Consider the following 27356-nt stretch of genomic DNA (forward strand, 5'->3'; position numbering starts at 1 on the left):
CAGCGGAGTTGGTTCTGGAACGTTTGTGTCACGCAGGCAAGACAAACGTCAGGAACACGTTACAACCAATAAAAGACGAGCGAGGGCGGGCCAGCGTTCAATCAATCCTCTGATCAAACACTGAGCGTGCCCCCCCCCCCCCCCGCGGCGATCATTGCCGTGAGGAAGAGGTCTCGTGTAAAGTTCCTCCACGTTGGAGTCCGAAAACAAGCGGAGGAGAAGTTATGAGGACCACGGGGGAGAGATTTGTAGTCGTCCCAGTTGACGGAGGAGTCGGGGGGGCTGCCACGGAGGGGGGCCCGGCGGACGCGGCTGTCACCGACCCGGCACGAGACACCGGCGGAAGCGCGCGCGCCGGATCGGCGGAGCGAACGGAGGGAGCCGACCTCGAGCCACGGGAGCCCGACGCTGCGGTGCCCATCTTGGAGTACAACAGGGAGCCCAATAGATACGGTAAAAGGAGAGTCCGTTAGTCCCAGGTCACTGTGACGACTTTAGTGATGTCTCTCACTAAAACCGAAAAATGAGAGCGCCATGAAATAAAATCTATTTAAATATGTCTTCAGACTGGAGAGTCTGAGCTCAGAGGGGGAGAGCAGCGACTTCAGGGTTCGGGTTCGGGTTCGGGTTCGGGTTAGGGCATACCCGCCTGGAAGCAAAACGTGACTCTGGATCATTAGATCATGCTTTTATTTCTTCTGGAAAATGTTAACCACATTTTTGATGTTCTACGCTACCGCTGTGAGGCGACCCGTAGAGTTATAGTTGCTGTGTTTTCATGCTGAATAGTCTCTGAACATAATGTCTTTGGGTTTTCTTTACAAGTCTCCCAATTTAAATGTAATTAAATTTTGTTAATTTTTTTTTTTATTATTCAATAGCAACAGCTTTATGGACTGTCTATAGAAGCCTACTTAATAATGTGCATACCGAGAGTCTGTTGTGTGTAGTGGTTTGTTGTCAGCCTGGTTAATCTGTGCTGGGATAAACTGTTAGAATTTGGTTCTTTTGAATGTAGTATTCTTGTAATGTGCATGAAAGTGAGAGTTTTTTTGGATACATTCTGATCCCTGGTAATGGCTGACTATTATGACAAACTCACTTTTCCCATATTTCTATGTTATTAATTTGGTGGGTTTCGGTCATTATCAACACAAAAACAGCGACATAAACCATCCAGTCAATCGTGTGTAGTTTGTGTAGTTCTGTAATTAAGTACAGAAATCCCTCTTACTGTGATGTCACAGTAACAAGATGTGTGTGTGCTTTCCCTGTGTGTCATCTGCGTAGCAGTGGGAATGTATGCTAAGGGAAGCATATACAGTGTGAATAAAATAGGTCCAAGCACTGAACCCTGTGGAACTCCATATATAACTTCTGTGTACGTAGATTTATCATGAACACGTACAAACTGAAATCTATCAGATAAATATGATCTAAACCAGTTCAATGCAGATCCTCTAACACCAACAGATTGTTCCAGCCTCTGTAACAGAATCTGATGATCTATTGTGTCAAAGGCTGCACTGAGATCTAATAAAATAAGCACGGAGACAAGTCCATTATCAGACGCTATTAAAAGGTCATTGGTGACTTTAACTAATGCTGTCTCTGTGCTATGATGAGCTCTGAAACCTGACTGAAAAACCTCAAATAACTGATTGTCTTGTAATAATTCACACAGCTGACTGGAAACTGCTTTCTCTAGAAGCTTTGACAGGAATGGAAGGTTTGAAATTGGCCTATTGTTAGCTTCTAGGTTCCTGTCCTGAATAGCAAACTTGCCCATCACATCATTGAAGTCTGCTCCAAACATTACTCTCTCACTGCTAGGCATGCTCCGAACCATCCACCCATCTTCAAACTGTTCCAACATACAGGTACCGAGCCGTGGGGCAATAAGTATTGCAACCCCTCCCCGGCGCCTCTCACCAGCGGCAACTCCAGAGTGGAAGAGAGTCCAACCCCTCTCAAGAAGGGTGGTTCCGGAGTCCTTGCTGTGTGTCGAGGTGAGGACAACTATATCCAGTCGCAACTTCTCAACCTCGCACACCAGCTCAGGCTCCTTTCCTGCCAGAGAGGTGACGCTGCCACCCAGCTCACAAAACACCCTCCTATGGGTGGTGAGCCCTCAGGAAGGGGGTCCCTTCCCTGCTTTGATTATTTGCTGGGTTGCCTATTCTGATTGATACATACTGTTGCTGATATGTTGGGATGCCTGTTTGTTTTGTTGGCACGACTAAATGAAATTTCTGGATTCAGTACATATCTATAATTAATGAGTCTAGGTAATGGATGGCCTGGCATTTTCCACACAGAGGCGTCTCCAGTTGGTTGGGCCTGGCACACAAGGGTCTTCTTGTTCTTACTGCGATGATGAGAACTTTGGTGATGCAGATAAACACTGTTAATATAGTGGCATGCTCATGGACAGTGAGTCACACAGGTTTCCTTTGTTAGCTTGTACTATAGATGCCATGGAAGACATTGAAAACATGCGATTATATAATGCATAAACATATCTCTTGGAATAAAGCTGAGCTGGTTTTTGTTGCTTTTGCTTGAGATAACAGAATCGTGGAGGGTTAAGTAACAGATGTTGTAAAAGAGGAAGTGGAACTTATGCATAAGAACTTCCTGGTGTCTGGACTAGCTATTTGTTTCGCTTGTGTTCCTGGCTTATATATGTGTTTTGTACTTCCTTGTTTAGTTTTTAATAAGCATAGAGACTGGTTTGTGAACCATACAGGGAATGCATGAAAATGTATTGCTTGTATGAAGTTATTTCATGTGTCCTAAGAAGGAATTCTATGATTTCAAACCATATATGAGCTATGTAAACACAGTATCAATGTCCTGAAAATGCAAATAATTACTGGAATGATGATGAATATATTTATTAGATAGAATGTTAGAGCAGTACAAGTACAGTCAAACAGTAGCATGTATCAGTACAAGTATTGCCAAACACCCTGTCTAAGAGGAGCATTTCAAAAACATCCTTGCAGTCTTGTCGCCGTTGAAAGGCCTTAATACATAATTCATCGACATACCAATAAAAATAAATTACTTATTTGATGCAAAATAACAATAAATTAAAAAGACACATATGTACAACGTAGGTGGACGAAAAAAGGGGGGTATTGATCCGGAGAGAGTCGTGATGACTATCTCCGTTTCTGTCCCCCTGAAAGGTGTATTTTTAGGGCTGTTTTGAAGGAGGCCAAAGAGGTGCATGTTTTGAGGGCGGGAGTCAAACAGTTCCACCCTTAGGGGGCAGTATTGTAAAAAGATGATTTACCTGTTAGTCCTATAGGAGGGTGTAATCAGGTTGTTGTTTGAGCTCCCTCTAGTGTTGTGACTGTGGGTGTCACTAAATCTGTGGAGGTGTTTATTCAGGTATGCAGGGATTGAGGGGACTGAGGGCAGAGCTCCTTTCAGTGGTATTAATTTGATAATTTCTTCTTGCGGCCCATCAAAGTTCACATGCCTACATAACAGCGCTGTCTGTTCGATATTGATCACATGACTCATCACAGGCAATTGAGTAAGCTGGAGCTGAATTAATGTCATTGATTTGCTGATTGGTGATGTTGCCTGCTATTTTAATAGCCTCTGTCTTTGCAGACAGAGGCATGTCTTTAATTTTATAATAATAATAATAATACATTTTATTTATATAGCGCTTTTCTGAAAACTCTCTGTTTTGTTTTTGTCATCTGAAAATAGGTGCTCTGATATTTTACATGAATCCTTCATGTAATCACCATCCGTGAACGGTTTTCCCACGCTTGATTATCTCCTGGGCTGCAACAAAACTAGCAGCAGTAGTGGAGTTCGGAGATGCAATCCATTTCTTAAATATCACATTTCTCCAGGAGTACTGCAATCGCACTTTTTCTCTCACTCCCAACTGGGTGGTCTTCTGCAAATTTAGCTTGCCTTCCCTGGAAATGTCTTTCCAAATGACTCTTTCTGTTATTTGACTACTTCTCATTACCAAGCAAACATGCAGGCAATCCATTCGCATCAGCGATGAAAGCAAATGATTGGGTTGATTCTTCCTTGAATCCTCTGTTCTCATCAGCTATCCTTCTCTCTTTCCCTTTGGGATCCGTGGCCCATGGCACATCGCTGGTTTGCAGCCGGCATGGCGCCGTGCTGAAACGTGTGTCGCAGGCTGTGACGCAAAGTTTCGTTGACAGAAATGTTGAAATTGAATATTTATTATACACATTTTAACAGCATTGGAAAACGTTAAGAATGTTTGTGTCTTGTTTGTCCTCCTACAGAAACCATATTAAAACAAAAAATATATTTCCCCCCATCTTTTTGCATTTTTATAAATTTTTTAAAAAGCTCCGAGGGTCCTCTAGGGGGCGCCAAAGAGCCGCATGCGGACCCCTGGTCGAACCAGCGTGTGGTCAAGTGGGGGAAGCTTCAGAGTGGGTGTCCTTCCTCCAGTCCGCGCCAGAGGGTGCAAAGGACTTAGTGTTTCTGAGGCCTGCTGAGCTGGCCAGCTGATGTCTTCAATTTTGCTTCGCTAGTTATTATTTAATCACTCAATCAGGACTTATTTACAACTGAATGTCAATAATGCACAAAAATTAAACTAAATTGATCACACATACAGTATGATAAGCTCAATTTAACAACTTCTTCTACTTTCTTCTTGTCCTCTGAGGGGTCGCCACAGAAAATCAACCTTCTCCACTTCACCCTGTCCTTTGCATCCTCCTTCCCAACACCAGCCTCTCTGATGTTGTCCCTCATAGCTTCCATGTATTTTCTCCTAAAATACACATTTTTTGTGTATTTTGTGTATTTTTTTGTTTAACAATAATAAAATTAATTAAAGATCACATATTATACTCTTTTTCCACAAGTTAACGCAGTTCCCAGAAATATCTGTAAATGTTTTTGTCAAAATAGCAAACAGATGCTGCAGGACAGCGTCCCTCTTTCCTGTCTCAAACAGCAGAAAAGCCTCTGAAAATGAAACTGAAACTAAGTTCGTTGCCTGCGTGCGCGCAGCTGTGTGCAGGCAATGAATGTCCATGCATGTGCACGTTCGCCCTCTGTGACATCACGGGGAGAGATTTCTGCCAGACGCGTTTCCGTCGCTGACATGGGGAGAGTGAGTTTTTCATAATATGTCTCCTTTAATGTGTTGATATTATTGATGTTATTTACATCAATTATTATTATTATTATTATTAACTATTCATGTATGAGATTTAAAACTATAAACAGGAAAAATGAGACATTATAAAATAAATCCATGGGAATCCATTCTGGTTGCATCTCCACACTCAGATTTGTCCTTGAGCTGAACTCAGATTCTGTTACCATCCAGTCTCATCTTTCCTCAGAATCAATGGCTACATCAACAGAAGCTAAAATCTGAGGCTCTGGGCGAAGCGCTCAGCTCAGTGTAAAGTTCTGCTGTTATTTTTGTAGATGCCGAGAATCCAGTGTGTGTGTGAGTGAGGGATTTGATTCTATTCTACTGTGTATTGAAACCACAGGTAATTTTCATGAAACTTTATGGAACGAAACATGGATCCAGGAAGAACTCAAAAGCTTTTGATCAGATCCTAATTCTGGCTCGGCCACCTGAGGCATCTCTCACACAGCTGGATCCTGCTCAGTGGCCTCCTAGTTTACCATGATTTCATTACAATTCACCTTCCATAATAATTATGTTTCTAGACATGCGATAAAACCATTAACCAGTCAAGTACTGACATCTGACTACAGCATCATCTCTTTCCCGTTTTTGTAATGCTTCAGTTCCTACAACGGGAGTATAAGGTATAAATCCAACCATACAAACGCATCACGACAGTAATTTAATGCCTTAGCATAAGGCTTTTATAATTCTTACAAATGTACTATTCTTTCGGTTTTTCTGAAGAGCCTTATTTCTGAGTATTATGCTACTTATTCCAAACAGTCTGCACATTGTACAATAATATTGTCACGCATTTATTTCATTGTGGAGTTGAGCTTCAGAGTAGTTGAATGGCAACTAAATCACTTTTAGTATTCTGAAGATCACATTTATATAGGTCAAAAGCCATGATAACACTCCTCGGTGAGTTAGATCCACTTACAGGAAGCACGGACAAATCGAATTACAGGATCCAGTGAGTCAGCCGCACAAATAGAACAAATAATTTATATAATTTACGTGTATTGATTGTTCGCATCAGACAGGTGTTTTACTTTGAAAAACAACCTGATTTTTCTTCGACGTGACATTCACCCATGAATCTTGACACGTCAAGACACTTGTCTTGGTCACATGAAACTTTACTCAAATATATAATCCTGTAAACCTTTGAAAATGAATAAAAAAAACAAACGTTTTGGGACGAGTCACACTTAAAACACAGGTTTATCAACAGGTGACTCATGCCTCAAGTCCGCTCTGCATAATATATGTCGACATGCTAGGAAACTAGGCAATGAAGCCTTAACAACTGCTTCGGCATATAGAGATCAAGAACCCTGGATTGAAAAACAAGCCCTTGGAACAAGTGTGTCTCATCTACAGCTGCTTTTCCACTTTGCGGGTCAGGTAGGTTGCTGGAGCCTGTCGCAGCTTACTATGGGCGAGAGGTGGGGTACAGCTCAGACACATAGAGCTGTACCCCATAGAGCTGCGGACAATGTTGAGTAATTAATTAAAAAAATTCCAATTGTCTGTTCTCCAGTGTTCTTTGTCTCTGTGTTGAAGGCTTCATTGCCTCATTTGCTAGCTTGTCTCCACGTATGATGCAGAGTGGGTCTTGGTGTGGAGTCACCTGGTGATAAACGCTGGTTCATCAACAGGCTTCCTGGTATTGTCTGTTCAAAGAAGCTTTCTTTTCTTGGAGGTTGTCGGCTCCTCTTCTGGCGCTTCAGTTGGCCTTTTCCCCTTCGTAGAGAAACTCTCCCAAGATGTCTGTTTTTTAACTCATGTTCACTAGTTAACAGGTTTATTTTTTCGAGTAATATAGCTCAAGACAAAGAAGTTTCACAGGCGGTTGTTATGTTGGAGAAAACTCCAGGTCGTTTTTCAAAATAAAACACCTGTCAGAATCCAATGATCAATACAATAGAAATTATTCTTTCCATGCGGCCCGGTAACAACTGTATCATGAACTGGCACTGGACCACGCCCGGTGGTTGGGGACCCTTGTGTTATGTTGAACACCTCCGATTTGAGAGAAGGAACTCATTAGTGAGATCAGCTGCTGGAGAGATGGTTGGAAAGGAAACCTGGAGTGTCTCGGCCCTCCACTGGACAGGTTTGACACATGTGAAAGACTATCAGTCTCCCTTTCATCTGGAAACACAAGACTGTGGATGAAATGTTTTACTCCAGTTTGCAAAAAGGAGATGTGTTCTCATGTACTTCCTGCCCATCCGTCCTTCTGCTCAGCCTCCATCTTCCTGCCCATCCTTCCCTCTGCTCAGCCTCCGTCGCCTCCTATTTCCAGCAGTCCCCACCCTTCCATTAGCTGTATCGATCCAGTGTGTCGGCTTGTTGGGGAACTAAAGTGGGGAAACTCCCCTGACGTTAAAAGGCCACACAAAGGATTCAGCATTATCCAATGAACATTATTTCATGAGAATACTTGTACGGTACTGTCCACTGAGTGTGGACATGTCTGTTCACAAATTTGTCCACTTACACGATGTAAAGGGTTGTTTGTTTAGATGACCAATGCATGTCTTTACATCAGCCCTGCCCACCCATACTCACAAGATCAAATAACACTGCATGGGTGTGTTGGTGTGTGTGACCATGACTCCCTGCAGTGACTCCAGGGTTCCTTCTCTCTTTTGGCCAAGGCTAGCTGCTCTGTGTGCGTGTGTGTGAGAGGAACACACTCATAAGTACAGATGCATGTCATGTTTTCGTAAGTGTATTTTCTGTGTGTGCTGCCCCCATTGGGTGCGGCAGTCATGCTGTTCCTTATTTGGATAGTGGGTGAAAAGGGGCGGGGGGGGATGGGGTCACATGTATGCGCAACGCTAGCAACAGAAACTCGCAAGTAACAGACGTCTGTTCCGGGAGCAGAAATCCAACAAACAGTGAAGAGGCAAACTGGTAAAGAGTAGAGCAACAGCTGTTCCATGGAGGAGGGGTGAGAGAGAGGGAGAGAAAAGGGCTGAACAGAAAGGGGAGAGATAAGAGTGTGACTAACAGACGATCAGCGTAGCTGTAAAAATGCCCACCAGCTTCACTGTGGTCCCGGTGAAGGACGGCAAGAGCAAGACGACAGAAGGCGATGAAGATGGTGATGTGGCTGACGACAATGTGATGAAAGGGGAAAAGGACGGAGCCACAGGTGAGAGCAGATATTTTACCGTTCAGTGTGATTTAGTCAGACGAACAACAGGGAGAGACCAAAGCCAGACGTCTCAGTTTGAAACTTCTGGATTGTGTCGGTAGAAACATAATCCTGGCTGTTGATGCTCCTCCTCAGCTGAGAGCTTCCCCTTGCTGCTGGGTGATTGTTGCTTGAAGGCTGTTTTACAGCTTGTTGTGGGTGTATAATGTCTAGGGCAGTGAAGTATAGATCAGACATGTTCATTTTCCTGCAGCTGAGATGAGTGTTACTTTCCTTGCTGGCGTCTTGTTGGTTATTTACTTCTATAATGTTTGTTTGCTGCTATTTTAATGTTTAAATGAGTTGCCAGGATCCCTACCGTAACATGAGACCAACACGGTCGACTCTCTCCCAACATTGCTTTATGTTGATAAGCGTTGTTACGCAACATCTGACATGACCCCCCACCTCACAATGAACTCTGTGTGTGTGTGTGTGTGTGTGCGTCAACCACAGATCCACGGAACTTCAGGCAGGCATACATTTTCTCCTTGCTGTGAAGTTGAGTAAATCTAAATAAGATCTACTGTAGCTCCTGTCTCCTGCGCTAACAGCTGTACTTGCTGTACTCAGTGAAAATCAGACCTGGACTGTAATGTGGACCTGCAGCCCCGTAGGGGCAGCGTTGCTGCTTTTGGGTGGGTGATCGCTGGGGCTGGGTAAAAAAACAATTAAAATCGATTCTGGATCGAATTCATCGTGGATGAGATCGATTTTTGTTTTTTCTCATTACGTTTGCTCCCGTGCACGGTGACTCACCCTCACCTCAACGTCATTAAGTCAGGCGCGCAATCCCGCGCGATCCCGTACCAAATGCTGACTGGGTTAAACTCCGGCCTGCAAGCCCTCTGATGATGAATATATTTATTAGATAGAATGTTAGAGTACAAGTACAGTCACACAGTAGCATGTATTACAGTACAAATAACGTCAAACATCCTGTCTAAGAGGAGCATTTCAAAAAAGCCCTTGCGGGCTTGTTTCCGTTGAAAGTCCTTCGTAGTCCCCTCTCATCTGAAATCGGACGTTTGGAACCATTTTGGGTTTATACGAAACAAAGAGCTTGATAAATCCAAAGTGATCAGCAAAATGTACCAAATGGAGATCAGTTATTGCAGAAACACTGCAAACCTCAGTAACCACTTGGTCGGGCATCGCTCTATGCTAATATTAGCTTCCGACAACATGCTAGCGCTAGATTCCGACAACATGCTAACGTTAGCCTCCGACAATAAGGCGTCTGGGGCAAAACAAAAGACAATGGAGGATGCACTCGCATTACGACATGATTTGCCGCAGGGTATAAAGACAACGGAGGTAACTGCAACTTTTATTTGTAAAGATTTACAAATAAAATACAAGCAACTTGCAAGTCGTGGAACGAAGAAGAAAGTAAATGGTAAATGGACTGCACAAAGCGCTTTTTCCACCTTGGAGGTGCTCAAAGTGCTTTACATTAGGCCTCACATTCACCCATTCACACACACATTCACATTCCAGTGGGCGACTGCTGCCATGCCCACTGGGAGCAATTTGGGGTTGAGTGTCTTGCCCAAGGACACTTCGACATGCAGACATTCAGAGCTGGGATTCGAATTACTGATTTACTGATCACTGGACGACCCGCTCTACCAACTGAGCCATAGCCGCCCCTCTTTCGCCGATTGTAAACGATCATGGAGCTGAGGAGTCGTTTGCTCCCGAAGCGAACCGGCAGGTCTACGGAAACGGAACGATGATCAACCCGAACCGAGCGGAGGTAGTACCAGGTACCAGCGGTGTTGGGCAAGTTACTCAAGATCAGTCATATATTACTGATTACTAGTTACTTGCTGAAAAAAGTAATGACTTTACTTTACTTATTACTCCCTAGCAAAGTAACTGGTTACTTATTACTTTAAGTTACTTTTTTTCTTCCAACGTGCGCTGGTGCATTTCGATGCAAGCAATATGCACATTAATGAAATAAGAATAACAAGAAAAATATTTATTTTAATTGTCATAAGTTGGCCAGAAGGTTCATAATGACATTCTGAATGTTGCCAATACTACAAACAGATGCTGAAATTTAAATGCGTCTCCAATATTCATGTAAATATTAATCGGAACACTCATTTTGATTCTGATGAAAGACGAGACTTTAACCTTTCATTCGTTCGTTTTTTGTTTATATAGTCGTCGTACACACTATTCTGTTGATCTCGAAAATAGGGCAAAAAGAGCGAAAACTGCTGCCAATCTGGCAGATGGCTGCTCTGAACATGGCTGGCATTGAATGAGTTAACAACAACTGATTTTACTCAGTTTATCTGAACTTGCTATCAGTTTTCTGGACGTGGACATCAATGCAGTGTCAGAGATTTATCTTTCCTAACAGCAGGAACCTGAGATCAGCTTGTCTGGAGACAGAAAGCCAAGGCAGCAGTTGAGTTTCAGCATTTCAGGGTTATGGCACGTCTCACAACGTATAACGAACTCCTAACTTCTGTGTTTTTCCAGCGTGTATTCATGGGCATATTTTTTTTTTTTTTACTCTGCTTCATGCAGCACTTTCGCTTCAATTCCAGCTGTGTGGGATTTACAGACAGGAAGAGAAGACTGCATTCAATTACGATGGTTATACAGGAAATAATGTTCCCACTGTTGCTGCTGTGAAGGGACAATGGTACTGTCCACATAGATCCTCAGGTCATCTGTAATGTCTGTGTCCCTGATGCAGGGCAAATGACTAAATCTAAGTTGCTTCATTTGGTATGTCAAATTATTGGGGGGGGTTTACAGGGTGAGGCCATTATAGCACAAGGTCTGTCAAATTGCAGTCCTTGTTATTGATTATCTGACTGGCATGCTTCCTGTTGGCTGAGTGGGCTGAGCAAATATCATCCCCTGTGCTATATCCAGCTCTTCTGATTGACTCTTCAGATTGTTGCTTCCTCTCAAGCTTTCGGGTTGCCTTCTTTATTAGCATTCCTTACTTCCTGCTGAGAATGATGATGATGTCCTATTGATTAGCTATCGTTGCGCGCTTCTATTTAATATGGTGCAGCGTGGCGTCACTGAGAGCATTCAGCAGAACATTTATCGCTCTTGGCTTTCTTTCTTTTTTTAAACCCACTACTTTTTACCTCAGACACTTCATACATTAAATCTTAGTGTTTTGCATCGGAGGACAATCAGCTGCGTTAGCCTCAGCAGTAAATCACGAGCTTCATTCTCTGAACAGATAATTCTGTATTTCTAGGATGCATCGGAGCGGATGGAGCAGACATTCATCCGATGTCTGATTCATTTTAATTTAAGGTGCTTGCCATGTTTTTTTTACCTGTGACTGACACATGTTCATGTTCTGTCTGACATCAGCTCCTCTTAGGCCAAGTTCATTGCTGGAAGATTGCTCAGAATTCACTGCAGACTTAACTCTTTGTCCGACAGAGTTTTTACAATAGAATATTCATATTCTATCTTCCTCCCTGCTTCATCTCCCTCCTGAAGCACGCCAACCGTTCCCCCTCACACATAAACAGCAGGAGCCGATGGGTGACGTCTCCTAGCTAGCGTGGCTACCAGGTAACGGGCGTTACGAGTGATTGTAAACATGTCACAGCCAAGATCCTAACCTGAAAAAAGTCAACTCAATGGTGTGGGAGTGTTATGGGTTCCTGAAAGTGGAAGCAAGGAAGCTTGATGACACACCAGTTTGCAAAAAAAGCCGAGCAAAAGTATCTGCAAAAGGGGTTAATATCACAAACCTGTCCTCCCACCTTCGCCTTCATAACCCTGAAGATTTAGCAAAATGAAATGATGAAATTATTTTGTTTCAGTCGTAGTTATAGCAGATTCTCCTCCATGTAGATCCTGTTAATAATTTCATGATGTTACCTTTTAACTAGTTTGGTGTAATTGCACTTTATTCAATTCAATTCAATTCATTTATTGATATAGCGCCAGATCACAACAGGAAGTCATCTCAAGGCACTTTACAGGATTAGCAGGGAAAGACAGAACCCAACTTGACCCACAATAGCAAACACTTTGGCAGGCAGAAACCTTGGACAGAACCTAGGCTCATAGTGGACGGCCATCTGTCTGACCAGACAGACAGACAGATAGACCAGATGAATAAAACTATAAATGCTAATCAGGGAGCTGATTCCACAATAAAGGAGCTTGATAACTGAAAGCTCTGCCCCCCTGTCTGCTCATGGAAATTTTGGGAACCAAGAGCAGGCCAGCATTTTGGGACCGCAGGGTTCTAGTGGGGCAATATGGCATAATCAGCTCTGTAAGGTAAGGAGGGGTCTGGCTGTTGAGGGCTTTAAAAGTGAGCAGAAGGATTTTATATTCAATTCGCACTCTAACAGGAAGCCAATGCAGAGACGCCAGAACAGGGGAAATTTGTTCTCCCAGTCTGGTTCCTGTCAAAACACGAGCTGGATTAGCTGGATTAGTTTTTGGGGCAGCCGGACAGTAAGGAATTGCAGTAGTCCAGTCTGGAAGTTACAGAAGCATGGACAACTTTTTCTGCATTATTTCGGGTTAATAGGTGCCTGACTTTTGAAATATTGTGAAGGTGAAAGAACACAGAGAACTGCTTTCTCTAAAATCTTAGACAGGAATGGAAGGTTTGAATTTGGCCTATAGTTATCTAATACATCAGGATCCATTGTTGGTTTTTTGAGAAGTGGTTCAATGACTGCTGTTTTAAAAGACTAGGGTACCTGTAAGTAAGAATGGATTAATCGTATTTAGCAAAGCAATTCTAATTGAGGGGAAGACTTCTTTAAGTAGCTTAGTTGGGACCGGGTCTCAGAGACAAGTGCACGGTTTAGATGAGGCAACAGCTGTATTTAGTTGCTGCAAGTTAATGGGATTTGTTCTCTTCTATTAGAGATGAGTAATATGCTGGTCTTGCCTTGCGGAGTGTCGTCCTGTCAATTTTGAGGCTGTTTTTCCAGATTTAACAAGACGCCTCCAATTTAGTTGAGCGCCATATTCTCTCCAGTCTTTGGAATGTTTGCTTTAACAATCTAATTTCAGTATTGAACCATGGAACTTAACTTTTTGGTTTTAATCTCATCCTAATCTCATTGTGTAGCCACTATGCAATGACAATAAAGGCTTTCTATTCTATTCTATTCTATTCTATTTAGTTTTTTAATTCTTAAGGGGGCAATGGAGTCAAGGAAGGGGGACTAAATTTGTCAAAAAATAGAATCGAGTAGCAATTTATTGTCATTACACAATGCAACGAACATGCAACGAAAATTAAACAGGTGCAAAAATTAAGTAAAGTCAAGGACAATGCGAAAGACACAGATGATTAAAAAAAGAAGAGATCATAAACCGGTGCTAAACACAGTCTTAAAATTTAAGATGATGAACTTGAGAAAAAGAAAACTAATTCAGCACAACCCTGTCTCTTTGGGTTTGAGATAGGCTATTTTCTGTTTCCTCTTTATTCTGAATGAATTCTCCATAAGAGTCCTGTTTCCTGTTCACTATTCTCCCCCCTGCTTCCCTGCTGTCAATATTGTGTCTCTGATAAGCAGACTGAGTGTACATCTAGACCAGAGGTGCCCATTACGTCGATCGCGAAGCTAAAGTGGGTCGATCGCGTGACATATTCTTTGATTGACATGCAGGGCAGCCAGTCAGATGACGACTTAATTTTTCTGCCCTTTAGGTCACCGCACATGCGCAAAAAGGTGCTAAGTGCATTAGTGCAGCGAAACTAGCAAGCTAGTCAGCGAGTTGTCTCCACTCTCTGGAATTGGAAATGTGAATGAACTCGCAAAGAAATCTGATTGCACAAAAAAAAATCAGAATTTAACATTAAGCTCTGCTCTCTGCCTCGTTTGCTATCCTGCTGCCAAATATTATGCAGAGCGGACTTGGTGCATGAGTCACCTGTTTATAAACTCATATTTTAAGTTTGACTCCTGGTATTTTCTGTTAAAAGAAGCTTTATTTTTCTTCAAGTTCATGGACTCCTCTTCTTGCTCTTGTGCACATTTGCCCCTTCTGATGTCAGAAGGGGAGCGATTTCTTCCAGACGTGTTTCAGGAGGTGATTACAGACCTACCCAAACTACGACGGATTGACTGGATGGTTTATTTTGCTGTTTTGGGTTAAGGACCCAAAATCACCAGAATAGTGTAGAAACGTGGGAAAAGTGAGTTTTTCATAATATGTTCCCTTGAAATTATGGATTAGGGTTGAACTTTTTTTTAGGTGAACCTGTACTTCCCAACCAGTATTAATTGCAGTTACAACTAGATTAATTTATTAATTTGTTATTATTGTTAATGATTTGACCTATTGCTATCCTTCCCAGGCTTCCCAGCTGTACATATGTTTTTGGGTGATGAACTCCCAGTCTACAGTATATGATCCTTACAAAGTTTTTTCTAAGACTAGACATGGCGTTTGCCTAGTTCCTGGATTTTACCATCTTTATCCTTTGTTTAAAAGCCTACCACCTTCTCTGATGTACTTAAGAACCCATATTTTGGGAATACAAGTAACCTTCTTGAGCCCTGTCTATCTCTGTGCTTTTGGTCTGGACCATTCAAGTCATTAAACGAGGGTCTGGTTTGAATCAGGATGAAGTCCTAGAATATACCGCAGCAGCTCAACTAGAGTTAAGCGTTATCATGAGTAGCTTTGTTGCATATGTGCATGGTGTGTCCTTAAACTTTGGAGACAGTGACACCATCTGGTGAAAGGCTGACCTACATTTTTCTGTGTGTGTGTGTGTGCCTCTACAGTGTAGAGTCTACTCTACACTATGTGTTATTTTCAGGCTTCATCTTCAGTCACATGTTTGTGTTTTTTTAGTGGCCATAGCGTGGAGATGGCTTTGTTTGACGGAGAAGGGTTTTCTTGCTGCTGGAGTTAGCATTATTGACATAATGTCTTAGTTCTCAGATAGATAACTCAAACTCAACAATAGCAAACTACGTGCAAAAATCGTTTATACAACAATATAAATGGAAATATTTTTTTTCTCATAGTTATGTTCCTGACGGCAAAATAAATCATGTAGAGCTAACATGCTATTATAGTCTGGGTTCCCTTTAAAGGCTTAGGATATAATAAAAGTGAAACACATTCATACTTGCAAAGTAATGACATCAGTGGAGCTTGATACCACTCAATCCTTCCTGCTGAGTGATTTGATCGACCCTTTTTAATCCCTGCTTTGGCACATCTGTCAGTCTGATGATGTTGACAGCAGTTGTCCAGTCTTTAAATGTTGACTGAAAGCTTTATGGACACATTAAAGTGGCTTTAAGCAGTCAGCAGGTTTTTAATTTAATAAATATCAGGTTATTAATCATAGTTGTTGTTGTTGTTTTTTTAAGAAATCTAATATAAAATTTCATATTTCCAAACACTACCCAGTGTCAGTGAAGATGGTCACATGTAGACAGTCATACTTACATGTCTTGGCTGTACCTGGTGAAAGACTGACAAGAGGCTCGTGACATGAGGATTGCAGCAGAAACTGAGCTTCTGTGTTCAAAAGTTCAGGATTAGTCTAATCTGGTTAAGTGATTAGGGTCCACTTCACCATCTCTTAGACAGGCAGATTAATGTGCCCCCAAAGATGAGGTAGATAGCAGAGGACTATGTTCATCATGCTTGGATAACGGCTGGGGCAGAGGTCAAACTGCCATTGTTTCGCCAATAATAATCAAGTCAGAAATAAATATTCACATCGAATTAAATAATGTTGATACTGATAATCATATGCATTGTCTTATTCTGCATTGTTTTTACTACCAAAGTCATGAGTGTATTTATCAATTTAATTCAAACTAATGTCTAATTTTTAAGTTTCAATGAACATTTAAAGGAGACATATTATGAAAAACTCACTTTTCCCATGTTTCTACACTATTTTGGTGGTTTTGGGTCACTATCAACCCCAAGACAGCAAAAATAAACCATCTAGTCAATCCTGCATAGTTTGCGTAGTTCTGTAATCACCTACTGAAACGCGTCTGGCAGAAATCTCACCCCCTGTTATGTCACAGAGGGCGAACGTGCACAAGATGTGCGCGCACATGCGTGCATTCACGCAATGAACTTAGTTTCAGTTTCGTTTTCAGAGGTTTTTCTGACAGCTGTTTGAGACAGAAAATAGTGATGCTGTCCTGCAGCATCTGTTTACTATTTTGATAAAAACCTTTACAGATATTTCTTACAAGTGTCTGGGAACTGCGATACCTTGTGGAAAAAGAGTATAATATGGGATCTTTAAATAGATTTTTCTGACTGTCAAATCCTTAATGGGGTTAGTTTATAATTTTAATAAATATAATTTTAATAAATAAAGGTTGAATCAGAGGCAGCTGGACTTAATCTTAAAGACTGAAGACATGTAATTCTCATCCAAGAGGTTTCTGCATTTCTGCATTGAAGTGTCTGAAAGTGTCTGGATCAGCTGAAGATGTTTAAGAGAGCTTTTGGGGCAACCGGACAGTAAGGAATTGCACTAATCCAGTCTGGAAGTTACAGAAGCATGGACAACGTTTTCTGCATCTTTTCGGGTTAATAGGTGCCTGATTTTTGAAATATTGCGACGTTGAAATGACGCAGTCCTTGAAATATACTTTATCTGGGACTGAAAGGAAGGACAGGTCCTGATCAAAGACTACCCCCAGATTCTTTGCAGTGATGCTGGTGGACACTGAAATGCCATCTAGTTCAACTACAACACTAGAACAAACATTTCTGAGATGTTTTGGCCCAAGAACCAGTACCTCGATTTTATTTAGATTTAATAACAGGAAGTTCTTGGTCATCCAGGAGTTAATGAACTTAAGGCACGTCTGAAGTCTAACCGACTGATTGGGCTTGTCTGGCTGAACTGACATGTATAATTGTGTGTCATCTGCATAGCAGTGGAAAGTTATGCTGTGTTTCTTAATAATGTTACCTAGGCGAAGCATATACAGCGTGAACAAAATAGGTCCAAGCACCGAACCCTGTGGAACTCCATATCTAACTTATGTGTACATAGAAGACAAAAATCACAGTCATAAAGGGGTCATAATATGAACTATCATGAAAAATGATATATAATTTTAACATTGAAAACCCATTTATAGATTCAAGTCTGTTAAAAATACACTTCAACTCTGATTCACTTTTACTTTTCATGGTTGGTGTATAAAGATACCAAGAACAATTTAGAACCTTTTGATGATGATCCAGATCACCATGTGGACGGTGTAAATCCAATTATGAGGGGAATGAGCTTCTTCACGGAGGTCTGCGCTCTCTGAGTGCTTTTCTAGTTTAAAGTAATACACAGGGTAATAAAAAGTGAGAGAGCAAATCGAGTGTACAAGAGTTTCTGCGGTCTGACCCACGATGTCTACCGAGAAGAAATTGTCTCTTTCTACTCCTCATTTACAGTATCACAAATATACTTACAATAATGTAACATGGGCCGACTTGCACTCGGACATACACCACAAAACCCTTGGAACCAATTGTGGTCATAACTCAGTACGATACATCTTTATAGGCTCAGTGCAGCATCTCAGATTTAGCATTTTTCACCCATTTGTCTATTTTATTAAAAATGTTCCCACACTTTCTTTGCTACTCCCCTTAGAGAAAGTGTGTTCAAACATGCACATGCATGGGCATCACCCATGCATCACAAAGCACACACTCTCTCTCCCTCTCTCTCACACACACAGTCACAGAAGTAGTTGATCCCCACATTATCCACACAACGGAGGCAGCATTCCTATCGTTGGCACCTTACTAGCAAGAGCTCTATACATCTTGGACCCCCATTACTGGCCTACCCCAGGTACCCACCAGGTGCCCCTCCCTTCCACCCGCTCCTTTAGCCTGGCTCCTCAGAATGGAGGAGAGGGAAGGCTCTCAACGGAAGGGTAAGTTTTTTTGTTTGTTTATTTTTTACTCGAGGAATCCTTCTGCCACTCTCTAGTTGCGCCACAGTATTTGAGCCAGTAAAATGGGACTGTTGGATATTCATTTGACTGCAGTGTTGTGTTTGTCTTTGATTTTATCATATGGGATCCATAATGCTGGTTTTATATCACAGAATAGAATGATAAATAGAATTTGACTCATTTTGTGAATGAAATCCAGGTAAATCATTCCATTAAAGACTGTGTAGTTTAAATATTGGAAATATTAACGGCAAATAACCAGAAATGACATCATGTCATTCGTATTAACTGTCCTACTTAATTGTTAAAAAAAAGTCATCTTGCTATAAAATTCACAGATGATTCTGTGGATAATATAAATTTATGTACCTTCCTTCTCTTAAAGATGAATAATGTCTGTTCAAACTAAAGGAGCTGATTCTCGACTTCTAATTTGTAACATCCTGATGTCTCCTGTATGTTCTTGGTGCATGGATAACTCTGGCACCCTTAGGCAGCTTAGAGCCTCATCACAGTGTTCAGCTTAGTAGATATAAATAGGATGCATGGTCATTTATTGCAGTGACGAAAGAGGTTGAGACTAACCATTAGCAGATCCTCTTTCTACCTGCTCATGAAAATGCACCAATCAGGAAGCAGAGTGCTGATGAAGGCTAACTTTAGCCCAAGGATAACCACAGCTTCTTCAGTCGACAGTCATCACAATTCACTACTGAGAAAGAAGGTAGTCAGCAACGTGATATTTAATCCTTCACTCAAGACAAAAGCAGACAGGCTGCTGTCCTGTTATCTCCTTCCTGCTATGCAGTGCACTGTGGAATCATCAGGGCATCCCACCCCTTATTTAACATTGCTAACTAATACAGTTTCAGATTTTTGGAGCAGTAGCATCAATCAGATTCGAGCAATAACATTAAAAATAATCTAAAATTAATTCACAGTCTTGTGTACTGGATATCAGCGTGTTCATGTTTTTAACCAAAGAGGTTCATGCCACATTGTTTAGCTTGTTCTGCTCCTTTGCTCTGAGTACTGTAAAACATCCGGTAATGTCACATTTCTAGAGGTTACCGAATGTACCCATGGTTCCTCGCCACCTGCAGAATTAGAACACACGCACACCTACTACTGTACTTTCTTATTGTCCCATGAGGGGTCACCACAGCAAATCTACATTCTCCACTTCACCCTGTCCTTCGCATCGTCATCCCCAACACCAGTCACTTTCATGTCCTCCCTCACTACGGTCTCCTGGGTTGTCCTCTAGTCCTGTTCCCTGGCAGTTCCATCCTCAGCATCCTTCTACCGATATAGTCCCTGTCTCTCCCCTGGACATGCCCAAACCATCGAAGTCTGGTCTCTCTGACCTTGTCTCCAAAACGTCTAACCTTCACTGTCCCTCTTATTGTCTCATTTCTAATCCTGTCCAACCTGGTCACTCCCAAGGAGAACCTCAGCATCTTCATCTCCTCCACTTCCTGCTCCGCCTCCTGTCTTTTCCTCAGAGACACTGTCTCTAAGCCGTCCATCATGGCTGTCCTCACCACTGTCTTTTAGACCTATCCCTTCGTCCTATCACAGAGCACACCTGATACTTTCCTCCCCCCGTTCCAGCCTGCCTGCACACGATTCTTCACCTCCTTTTCTTTTCACATTCTCTCCATCACTCTGCTCTGTTGACCCGAGGTACCTGAAGTCCTCTACCTTCTTTACGTCTATTCCTTGTAACTTCACTGTCCCCCCTGGGACCTTCTCATTTAAACACATTTACCGTATTTTCCGGACAAAAATAATTCTCACTTTTTTTCATAGTTTGGCTGGTCTTGAGACTTATACTAAGGTGCGACTTGTATATATGTAAACTAGAAAGACAATCAGAGATTGCAGACCCTCGCCTCCATAGACTATTTGATCTTTTGAGACAGTAAACAGGCCTTCTGGATCAGAGGGGCCAAACCTGCGTTAGCTTGCTGCTCCGGAATGGGAAAAGATACAACTTTTATGTTGCACCCCTGAAATGAAATGAACGACTGGACTCACGTTCATCTTCGTTTGCCAACTTTTAATTACAGTCCTCGGTTCAGTAACGTCAAGTAATATTTTTGTCTCCTGCGTACTACAACACATCTTCTGTACTCTTTTTCCCATCATGCCATTTGTGTCCCTCCCTCTTAAAGTGGCACTCCCATGTTACAGCACAGGCACAATTCCAGATGTAAAAATAATTCTAGAATCTGGATCCAGATCCAGATCAATGCCATTCTCGGGGAGGACCGAGCCACGGACAGAACCTTGCTTGTGTCAAAATTTCAAGTCGATTGGGTTACTAGTTTTTGAGTTATGCACACAGACAGACAAACAGACAGACAGACAAACAGACAAACGGACCCAATTGCAATACCCTCGCCTCCCCTTCGGCGAGGGTAAATATGTACAGTAAACCCCCAGTTATCCGCTGTTCCAATTCATGTATGTTTCAATCATTCCTTTTCGTGAGATTTCACTCAGCATTCAGATTTCCCGAGAATGAATGATTGGAATTTCAAACGGAATGTCGCAGGATTAAAATTTTCAGCAAAATCTTGCGAGATCTGAATCGCTTGATCAGTTTGTTTACCAGGTCCTTAAGGCAGTGTTGATCAATTCCGGTGTTTTGTAAAATAACTTTTACAGATGGATAGAGAAATTCTTGAGATGAAATGTGAAACCATCAAACTCTTGCTGGAAGAATCTGTGGCCTGAAGCGGTCACTGATTACAAGGGCTTTTCCCCTAAAGACATTCAAAGTGCAGCCGAAATCACGTCCTTGTGACTGGCTGAGCTCCGAAGCGGGGAGGTTTCGAGGACACAAATAAGGATGGACGAGCATCCATCTTGTTGCTGAGAGAGCAGACATTAGACAGAAATATTCCAGATAAGGGCGTGCGAGCTCCCCCTTTGCGGAGGCGTACGAGAACGCCGGCACACTTCCCTCTTCTACGGCGTTTTACTCGTTTGGCCAAAACATGGACAAATACCACAGCAGAAACTACATAAACGGGTGAAAGGACCATCGGAGTAGTTGATCTAATGTTTAGTAGCTCTTCACGGGGGGAAGGGCATGCAGAGGCACAATTAACGTGAAAAAGCAAACAACACAGAGCGCACCGTAGGAGGCGCCATCCGGAAGTTACAATTCCACTCTTCTGGAAGCCTCTCTTGCCCACCCAGAGCCTGTCTCACGTCTTCCCTGAAAGCGACATAACAGTCTTCATTCTTCAGCCTCCACTTTGTCCTCTGTTCTACCTTAGTCCTCTTCCTCTTCTTCACCACTAGAGTCATCTTCCTCACCACCAGCCTATGCTGGCTGGCTACACTCTCTCCTACCACAACCTTACAGTCACCAACCTCCTTTAAACTGCTCCGTCTACACAAGATGTCGTCCACCTGGTGCTCCTCCCTCCTCTCTTGCAGGTCACCCTATGTTCTAGTCTCTTCTGAAAATAAGTGTTTGCTACTGCCATTCCCATCCTTTTGGCAAAGTCCACCAGCATCTGTCCTTCTAGGTTCCTGTCCTGAACACCAATTAATCTAAGTCACTTCAGAACTTCTCCTTCTCCTCTAACTCACCTCCTACCTGTGGAGCGTAAGAACTTCTCCTCCTCTAACTCACCTCCTACCTGTGGAGCGTACCCACTAACAATATTCAACATGACACCCTCAATCTCCAGCTTAAAACTCATCAGTCTATCCAACACTCGATTCTCCTCTAGAACACTCTGCACCAACTCTTCCTTCAAGATAACCCCTCCTCCATTCCTCTTTCCATCTCCTCCATTCAAAACAACTTGAATCCTGCTCCTCAGCTTCTAGCCTTTCTTCCTTTCCACCTGGTCTCCTGGACACACAACACATCAGCCTTTCTCCTCATCATCGTGTCCGCCAGCTCTCTAGCTTTTCCCATCATCTTTCCAACCTTCAAAGTCCCTACTCTGTCCTAAACTCTTTCATTCCCTCTTCTCTCGCTGTTGATGCACCCATTTTCCTCCTCTTCATCTCTGACTTCGACCCACAGTAATCCAATTTCCAGCCGTGTCCCATGGATTACCGATGCTGCTGGTGGTTGTTGTTAACGCGGGCCTCGACTGATCCGGTGTGACTTTCTTATTTAATTTTAACTTTTGGCAAAGTTTTATGCCAGACGCCTTTCCTGACGCAACCCTCTGCGTTTATCCAGGCTTGGCACCGGCACAAGGGAGAAACTGGTAATGCTTCTTTTGCTCCTGCGAACCGCACTACCCGTGCCACCAAGGCGGCTGCAATCATTTATTAATGATTTCCCGAGATATTGAATTTCGTCAGTTCAGTCAGTCAAATGAATTTTTGCCATTAGTTTATGATAAGATTGCACAAATTGGCACGGCTGGCTAGCAAGCTCAGACTGTGGTTGAAATACTGAATAATTTCCTATTCAGTGTTCCCTCTCTACATTGTGGTTCTCCTTTCGCTCCGTCGGTATATTGCACATTTATTTTTATCCGATCTCACAAGATTTTCGCTGTATCGCGATATTTTATGGTAAATAAAGATAATCATTTCCATTATTTTCATGAAGAAAACAATAATTTTATAGCTTAAAAATGGAAAAAACAGTAAATAAGTAAACTAATAGCCATTTTGCAACATATACATACAGGGTAATGAAAAAAAACATGTATGTACGGGTAAATGAGATTTGGGTTGGGAAATCTAATATATCCGCATGTTTTGCGTACTCTGTGTACTATTGGCTAATTTAGCATTCTCTTCTGTTCCTCTCGTTGATTGGCTCATGCTCTGCATCACGTAATAGTGCATTACTGTGAAGTTTGTGCTCTTGTGCTTGGTGAAATTTTTGTAAATGTTTACCCTAATTTAACCTCTACTATGCCTTCTAAACTCTCTGCATCTTCTCAGGATTCTGGTACGAACCCAAACGAAGTACGAAGATGTTAACTATAGTCAATTTGTTAAAAGAAAGAAGAAATTATTTTTCCATCGCATGTGAATACGTTTTAAACGAGTCTACAGTGTGATACATTTAAAAAGAAGAACCGAAAATTACGAAGACAGTCGCTGTGAACTTTAGTTATGACGTCGCAAAATAAGGTGTCGGTAAAAATTAAAAACGCTTTAATAATGTTGATCCATGATTGTCGGAGAAAAATGTGACATTGAGCTCGAAAATCATACAAGAAAAGGCGAGGAAGCTATGATTCTATTGCTTCTGCCATACGACATGGAGGATTGCGACGGTGATGAGCATGTATATTGAATTTTAATGTAATAATTTCATTTTATATTTAGCATATTTTATACGTCCGAGGTGTATCCTGCCTCTCAGTTCCGGTATTCACCACCTTCCGTACTGATCTCCTGCGCATCTACCATATTCTGTTTCCATTATTTACGTGATTTCGGCTGTATCTGTGAGTATTCCTTATAAGTGATGGGTCCAAAGAAAGCGAGTGTTAAGGATGGCAGTGATGAGAAAAGACGCATGACGATGCCGATTTATCAATTAAATCGAGTAATTTGATTAGAAAAAAGCTTCAAATTCAATTATGTTGCCTCAAGGATTTATTTATTTGTATTTGTATTTTATTTGTTTTTTAACAGGGGCAGTGCACATTCATAAACATTTCTGTAAATGTGCCAGAATTAGCCAAAAGGCTATTTCTCATCTGTTGTCCCTGGACAGAGCTTCCAAGGCTCCCAAATATATACACATATGAAATAAAATTAATAAAAATACATATAAAAAAATAACCACACAATTAAAAACTATATCAAATAAAAAAAATCAAGTCACACTAAAACATAATGTGTCCTGACTTACAATTTATGTAGTAACTAAAACCATAAAACACATGATACACAATTAGAGAATATTTTAAAACATTGAGCAGCCAAAAAGCAGCAACAGGTGACGGTAAACAACAACAAAATAAATGGTAGAGTTTATTTCAGAGGTGACACAACTGTGTGCTAATGAGCCATTCCTTAAGTTTAAATTTAAATATATTACAGGTCTCTTGATTTCTGACAGTCACTGGGATAGAATTCCACTCATGTGCAGCTTTAAAGGAAAAGGCAGATTGACCAAATTTGCTTTTCCTTAGTCGGACAACACAGTCCCCTCTTGCAGCACCTCTAGAGACTCGATGTGTGGCAGTTCTTACATCCACAAACTGTCCGAGCGGAGGAGATGTTAAACCATTAATAATTTCATACATCAGACAAGAACTTATATATTTAATCAAATTTTCCCAGTTTAACAATTTGTATTTATGTAATATCGGGCAGTGATGAAAATGATTTTTTCCCCTCTTTGATTCTTTTGAATGTGGATATTGTATGCTTTAAGTATATGATATTACAATCACTCTTTAATGAGATTGTGTCTCTAATACGATCATTGACACCTTGTGTAAAACATCAGACAGCTGCTGACCTGCGGAAAGAACATGGAAATGGTTTTTGCTGACATTAGTTTTGGTCAAGTCTTTCTCAACTTAAACTGCAATTGTGTTGTGTTTTCACAGGTGATGGTGTCTCTAAAGAAAACAGCCCCTTTATCAACAACACAGACAATGACAAAGGCAATAACAGCTACGATGGCACCAATATGGCCCTTTTTGAGGTAACCAACTGTATTTTTCTTCTTCTCAGGGATTTTTTTTTTGAATTTACTAATGTCCATGATTTCATGTTAAAAGAATTTGATGTGATCTCCAATATAATGTTTTCAGATACTTTTGATATGCACTAATTTTCCATAGTCAGACTAATCTAATGCATTCATTATTTGTGTGCACATTCACATTGCTGCTATGCAGAGATGTAGTGCTGCAATTTCAAAATAATGTGCACAGGGGAAGCATATTCATTCTAAAGTTTTGCTCCAGATGAATGCCAAATATGGAAAAAACATTATTGAAACTAGACTATAAATCAAAATGGGATTTAATTAAAGGATGACCAATGCTGGATCTTAAAGATCCGCTTCAAACATCAGGTTAGAAAATGACCCACTCTTTTCAAACTTCACTTCACTTCACTTCACTTCACTTTTATTGAATTTGTCCCTCGGAGGGCAATTTGTTTTACAGCATGTACACATTTTCCACAACATATAACGGACACGTAAGACACAATTAAGGGACATATAAGGCACAAATTAGAGCAGCATCGTAGTAAGGTGTTAAATATAGTATGTGGTAATACAAAAACAGTGCAAACAGAGCAAACAGGTTCTGTACGGGTACAGAACCTGTTTGCTCTGTTTGCACTGTTTTTGAGTGGTAATTTAATGACAAATATTCCACTCTGTTTCGCTAAATCTGTAAAGCTGACTAAAAATAAAAGTGCCTCACCAGCCATGCACGTCACTGCAATCAATTTGTTATGGCCCCAAAACACAGGGTACAGATTTTTTTTCTCACAGTAAATCCTCCTGTGCGGCTTACCAACCAGTGTGCAATGAGGTGACAGAAGCAGCGATGTTAGTGCCCAACAACACCTTAGTCCAGTGTTGATTTGGAGCAAAACTGTTCTAATAAACTGACTGGTGGTGAGTCAACTCTGATGGTGAGGGAAGATGCCGGACAGACCTGGCAGGCCCAAACGTATTGTGAGGGTCTGTTGGGAACGTCTGGCAGAGTGGGCCATGTTTTGCGGCTCCATTGCCGAAACGGCTGAACGGTGCTGTGGCCGTAAGGTCGTCGGTGCCTGTCGTGGCAGGAATACCCGAACATCTTCGGGTGAGGGATGCCGTTGTAGGGTTTTACCAAAACCTCTTCCGGTTCTTTGTTGTCCTTTGTGGGTGCGTATTCAATGAGGAGAATGTGGGTTAAGATTAAGACATTTATATAATTAACAGATCAGTACAAGTTGGTTCAGATATCAGCGCTGGATTCCACCATGTTTCTCGTGGCTGTCGCATGGCGGAATGGCGGCATTTCCTGCTTCGTCAACATGTCCCTGTAGGCGGGGATATTGGCGCCAGCCAATCTAAGCCCATGTTTATCTGCGTCATTATGTGTCGTCACCAGAAGAGGCGTTCAAGTGAATCAGTAATAATAATACAAACATAAATGTGGTGCTCCCTGTTGTGATGTCGGCGTGTAATCACGTTGTAGAATCCCATCTAATATGGAAATTCCCTGCACCATCAAGCTGAAGACGGAGGCCTCTGGAATTCCAGAGGCAGCAGACAGGTACTGAGAAGTCAAGCGGAGTGCAGCTAACGCGGTTGCTCAGGCGAAGACTTCTGGACAGCTTCGTTCTGGACCACCATCCGACGTCTCAGGAGGGAGAAGCAGTGCACGGCCAACACTGTACATGGTGGGAACTCGGGAGTGAGCTCCTCTATCTCTGGGAATGAGGTTGCCAAGGTAGTTACAAAATTCATCGGTGGCAAGGCCCCAGGGGTGGATGAGATCCGGCCAGAGTTCCTTAAGGCTCTGGATGTTGTAGGGCTGTCGTGGTTGACACGACTCTGCAACATCACATGAACATCGGGGTCAGTGCCTTTGGATTGGCAGACCGGGGTGGTGGTCCTTCTTTATAAGAAGGGGGGCCGGAGGGTGTGTTCCAACTATAGGGGGATCGCACTCCTCAGCCTCCCCGGTAAGGTCTATTCACGGGTACTGGAGAGGAGGGTCCGCCGGATAGTCAAACCTGGGATTCAGGAGGTGTAATGTGGTTTTCGTCCTGGCTGTGGAATTGTGGACCAGCTCACACCCTGTGCAGGGTCCTTGAAGGTGCATGGGAGTTTGCCGAACCATTTCATGTGATTTGTGGACTTGGAGAAGGCATTCAACCATGTCCCTCTGGGAGTCCTGTAGGGGTTTCTCCGGGAGCATGGGGTATCGGACCCCCTGATACCGGCCGTCCGTTGCCTATATTCCCGGTGTCAGAGCATGATCTGCATTGCCGGCAGTAAGTCGATCACATTCCCCGTGTGGGTTGGACTCTGCCAGGGCTGCTCTTTGTCACTGATTCTGTTCATAAC

The 27356-nt window shown here is 42.2% G+C and overlaps 1 protein-coding gene across 1 annotated transcript in view; it reads left to right on the forward strand.

Moving 5' to 3' along the window:
* The first annotated feature begins 224 nt into the window (after positions 1 to 224).
* slc12a7b (solute carrier family 12 member 7b) overlaps positions 225 to 27356 on the forward strand; it is a 60398-nt gene continuing 33266 nt past the window's right edge. The window contains exons 1-2 of the mRNA XM_068748204.1: positions 225 to 453; positions 24886 to 24983. Coding sequence (XP_068604305.1) covers positions 225 to 453; positions 24886 to 24983 — 327 coding nt within the window. The remainder of the gene's footprint in view (positions 454 to 24885; positions 24984 to 27356) is intronic.

This window comes from Brachionichthys hirsutus, chromosome 14 (genome assembly GCF_040956055.1).
Source record: "Brachionichthys hirsutus isolate HB-005 chromosome 14, CSIRO-AGI_Bhir_v1, whole genome shotgun sequence".
Taxonomy (NCBI): Eukaryota; Metazoa; Chordata; class Actinopteri; order Lophiiformes; family Brachionichthyidae; genus Brachionichthys; species Brachionichthys hirsutus.